The 5127-nt window shown below is 39.3% G+C and overlaps 1 protein-coding gene across 1 annotated transcript; it reads right to left on the minus strand.

The window, feature by feature from the left end:
• Nucleotides 1-1371: 1371 nt before the first annotated feature.
• On the minus strand, nt 1372-4844 carry nrarpa (NOTCH regulated ankyrin repeat protein a). Its single transcript, XM_052117722.1, has 2 exons — nt 4690-4844; nt 1372-4603 (listed from the first exon to the last, which is right to left on the minus strand). The coding sequence occupies exon 2, from the start codon at nt 4297-4299 to the stop codon at nt 3961-3963; it is 339 nt and encodes a 112-aa protein (XP_051973682.1). The 5' UTR covers nt 4300-4603; nt 4690-4844; the 3' UTR covers nt 1372-3960.
• Nucleotides 4845-5127: the final 283 nt, after the last annotated feature.

Below are 5127 nucleotides of genomic sequence, written 5' to 3' on the forward strand. Positions count from 1 at the left end.
TTGAAGGAAACAACATTATTTAAGGTAAATATAATTTATGAGAAGAATATTTTTATTGGACATTATTTTCATGCTGCAATTTTGCCAAATTATGCAAAAAGTGTGAGAAATGATTTGATTGCATGCAGTAAGGATACATAAAATGTTAGCTATGAAATTAGCCTTAGCAAGACAAAAGGCCAGCAATTATTACTTTATAAAGCATTAAAAGTGTCATTTCCATCACCAAATTCTATTAAATACCAATAAAGAATTGGAGATGTGCTGGAAATGACAGTGGTGGGAATTTTCATGACATTTCAGAGTTTGTCAAAAACTGACTTGAATCTCCTCTGATGCATGCATACTGAAAACAATTTGGAGTGAGTTTTACTTAAAGTTAGCAAACAACGCAGCACAGAATTAAGCCATGCTTTTAAAAATACACTAGCGTTTCAATGCTTTTTATGATATTTAATCATGCACCACATGACACACAGAAGCCTTCTACAGGGAAGCTTAATGCATGATATGTAGTCTATTAGACAACATCACCTCAATGGTGATATAAATAAGACTCTGAGCTGTACACGCAGACATCAACACTTGATCCAAAAACACGATGCCGGCAATAATCAACAGATCATTTTTGAATGATTTTTTTTTGAGTAGAAAGTGAACTTCAGACTACACAAAACAAGAAGTTACAAAATGAAACAACAAAATCAAGATAACAACGGTGTAAATCAACTTGCAAACAGTGATATCATGCAAGCTCATTAATTATCCAATCCCAGTGCATGCTGGGACCACAAGCTTTGAAAAGTTAATTAAAATGTACTTATTTTATTTACCTGTGAAATGTACTCAAATTAGCAAATAATATGACATATGACAATTGATACATGATAATGCATGTAAAGAGAACAAACAATCATGACTAATATTAACTTATAAACTAGAGCATTCATTTTTACATGTTTGAATTGAGTACAAATGTAGAATTTAGGCTACTTCATATTTTCAAGTTCATACTTAAACTAACTTATTCAGTGTAGAAAATGCTTTTTTTCTGCTTTATTTAATTCACCACAAAATCATTGTTTTCAGTGTACTGTTGAACATTTTAGTAGGCAAATTAATTAAACTAGTGAGAGTGTGAAAAATGCATAAAAGTGCCCAAAGTTGAAGAAACACCTATTACGGTCTTGATTTAAAGGCATAACGATATTGTAACTTCACGTGAGCTGCGCAGTGTTGTAACATAAAACCCACACAAACACACAGGGAGGGGATCTGTCTTTAAAACAAAGTTACCCACTACCCCCCAGCACTCTTTTATCCAGCATATGAAAGAAACCGGCCAAATGAATGACAAAAAGAAAGAGAGGGGTTGGCCCAGAGAGGAGAGGAGGCCCAAACCAGCCTAATTCTTGAAAGAGCAAGAAAGAAACGTTCACACTGAAGAAGGTTTAATGATTTCTTTACTGGCTTAAACGCACACACACATACAACAAAAAATATTACAGCACTCATTTTCTCATCACGTATGAATCACAGTGTTACAAATGCTCAAAAAAAAAAAAAAAAAATACACACAAAAAACTGACATACAAACAAAAAAGAAAAGCTAAAGAACATTCGCATTACTCATTAAAACATTTTTGTTCGCTGAAGACACAAGATGAAAAATTACTTGGTCCACAAACAAAACAAAACAGAAAAATAAATCAGCACTTTTGCTCATTCATATACACCTATCCAATCATTTAACCCCCCATGTCATAAATGTTATGACAAATGGTGGGATAAAACAACTATACATCGTGCAATTTATTTTCGTTACAATGATCTTACCATCACAAGTATTATTCCCCTTTATTAACATCAGGAGGAGAGCACTTCAAATAAGAAAGTGCTCAGAGATATCAGCGTCTATATGTGTATATATATATATATATAGCCTATATATGTATACACATACACCCGATCACAGAGATACAAACATCTTTGCAAACATAATGTTATACAATGTAACATACACAAAAAGAAACAATATAACCTGGAGATTTTTTATACAATAGTATTTTGTTGTGTTCCTTTTTTCTATTTAGAAAAATAAAATGTCGACCTGAAGTCAACGAATTAACAACAGTCATCAGTGCAATATTTTCCACAAGAGTAAAAATATCAAGTTTAAGACAAGCGATGCATATTTGTTCTGCCTATACCATCAAGTAAGATGATCATGAGAATCACATCTGTTGCATCTCCAGGTGTAGGAGTTGATAGTCCCTGGTTGGAAACAGTTTAACCAGGAGTGAGTGAGTGTGGGTGGGGGGGCTGGACACATAAGCACAATCACACACATGCATACTTACACCCGCTCAACTGCATGAGGCTTCTCACGAATGGACTTAATGATATTTGTCCTCATTCACTCACCGTTATAAAAAGCAGCATTGAAACAAACATCAGGTGCCATGACTCTTAAAGGTAGCAGGCAGTCTTTTGAACGAATCTGTCGATGTTTCCTGCAACAGAAGTCATAGTCTTCTTCTCAATAGTAATGTTCATATAGTCCTGCTCAGTAGTAACTTTTCGTAAGCCTCGGCTCCTGCAGTTACCCGAACAGGCACTAGGGGTCGCAAAAGGCTCCACTTTTTATGTGCAACAAAACTCCCTGCATTTAATAGTCATGCGATGCATTTCGCTTTTTAACGAATAATCGAAACAAAATGGAAATGCACTATTAAGCGATTGGCTGAAAGAAAACGTTAAAATGTCTCAACCATGCTTGGCAAAGAACAAAAAAAATTAAAATAATTAATAACCAATCGATCTTAATTTTGGTTGTGGAGATAAATTGTCCCGAGTTAAGATTTGGAAGAAAAGAAAAAGAGAATCGCCAAAAATGAGGCCTAATAGATTTTTTCGCCCAGTTAAAATGAGTGCTAGAGGGTAACTAGTTCATGAGAAGGCATGGAAAAGGAGAGGATATATCTGATATTGTCGAATACTTTCAAGTCGAGGTAGCTGATGCAGAGAACCAGAATAATGGTAGAAGGTGACGTTTTTTTTCCCGGGGGAAAAAAAAAAGTTTACACGTGGGGGGCCGTGGCACAGAATCTCCACACGGGACAGTTTAGCCTGTAATGAGTCCGAAGCAGCTTTAGGTCACCCTACATACTCTTACACTTAAAAATAAGCACAACATAATTTAAAATGCATCATCTCATTGTACCTTCATAAATAAAGAAACAAAAGCAAACCCAGCCTGTATTCACAGTGATGACCAGGGTGTTAATTAAATTACTGAAAGAAGATTATAAAGTGTGTCCCAAATGCGACTTTCCTGATGTTTTGATACAAAAAAGGCGAAAGCAGCGGTTTTTAGTAACACGTTAAACATGGGTCGCACTGGCCTGAAAGCTGTGTAAAAAGCAATCTGCTAGGTGAAGGCAGAGCGCAATGGACTACTTTTACATTGAAACACGGTAAAGCTATGTGTACAGTACTTAAGAACAAGTCAGTTGTTATGTCGAGGACATAGTTTAGCATTGCTCATCAACGCCGCCGCATGCCACGTGATTTGATTGATGAAACGACATAAGTAAGGTTTGTTTTAAAAAAAAGACAGTGTTTAGCCAGAATAGAGGATGATGTCCTGGAGTTCACCTCTCTCCCTTTCAAATATTCCAGCATTCAGCCACAGCATCAAGTGCCATCTTGATTTCTCCAGCGGTCGCATCGGTGGACAGGTCAATAGGTCAAGCCCCGGGTAAAGCCACACAGTCCAGATCTGATGACTTCAACATTCAATCAAAAGCTTTAGTACCAACGCACGTAAAACACTGTGCGTTTCAGTTTCACATCGTGGATCTGTGGATTTGACCGTGGAAAGAAGTAGCCCGACAAGGACCTCGTTTGGTTTCAGGTACAAGGGAACTTCGATCTTTCCTACGTGTGCATTGACCCGGATCACCGCGCACCGGACGAGTACTTGGCCTTGGTGATGAGGTATAAGACGATGTCTTGATGTCCTCCGAAAGCGGCGATGTGTAACGCGCTCCAGCCCTCCCGGTTCGCCAGCCGAATATCGGCTCCGAATTTCACCAGCAGTTTAACCAGCTCCAGATTGCCGTCGATGACCGACTGATGCAGCGCCGTCTGTCCCTCGGGCCCGAAGGAATTGACGTTAAACTCGCAGTTGGTCATGTTCTGCAGCAGTGAATGGAGCTCTTTCGTGTTGCCTTTCTTCACCGCCTCCTGGAAAACTCTCTGAGGCGCCGAGCACGTCGATATCTCCGCCTGGCTCATGATGTTTGAAGCTGTATTGGATTAAAACCAGAGGCACTCGAGACTAGAAATGAGGCGAGCGTATATCCAGAAAGGACAAATAAAAGACACACTTGGTGTGTAAATGCAGTCAGTGGCTAGTACATCCAAAGACCTAACAAGAGAAGTTCAAAAGGGTCCCTCAGCTGCAGCAGGTTTTGAAGTAATTGACTGTGTGAACGACGGCGTCTCCGGTTAAGCGCATTGAGGGGCCGTTATATTCGGTGATTTACCTCAGGAAATGCGGCTCACGCGTCCCGCTGTGGCTTTTTTTTGGCAAGGCTGACTGAAATAAACATAGGCGCTGTTTAAATGACTATTTTATGACATGTGAAATATTTGACGTTAAACAAGTAACGATATTGTACTTACCTCCTGACGTTTGGACGGGTAAAATTGACTCAGAAACTCTGTCCGCTTGCCCGCTGTTGTGTGTCCGACGCGCGGTCCCGGTGATTCTCTGCTCAGAACTGCGTTGCCCGGGGGCTATTTAGACGAACTATTTTGCATAACAAAAAGTCTCTTTAGAATCTAGCACTGTGGAATGGGAGGTGCTGGGCGAAGCTGATAGGCTGGGGGGTTGGCTTGGGGGGGTGTGGTAAACCCGTAAAATGGGCGTGGTTTACGGCCCAAGCGTTTAACAGCGGCTATAAAACGGCTGCTTTATTACGCGTTGATATGGTTTTCAGTACACCAAATGCCCATAGTGGGGAAAAAAAAAGTGTGTTTATATAAACAACTGCACGAAGGACTGACATAAAATGCCAATTTATGACTGAGAACTGAGATTGTAATTATTATTGTTCAGCG

The sequence above is a fragment of the Xyrauchen texanus genome, chromosome 44 (assembly GCF_025860055.1).
Source record: "Xyrauchen texanus isolate HMW12.3.18 chromosome 44, RBS_HiC_50CHRs, whole genome shotgun sequence".
Classification (NCBI taxonomy): Eukaryota; Metazoa; Chordata; class Actinopteri; order Cypriniformes; family Catostomidae; genus Xyrauchen; species Xyrauchen texanus.

Bases quoted from the DNA above. Each gene is read 5' to 3' on its own strand.
- nrarpa (XM_052117722.1), bottom strand. From the start codon at position 4,299: ATGAGCCAGGCGGAGATATCGACGTGCTCGGCGCCTCAGAGAGTTTTC.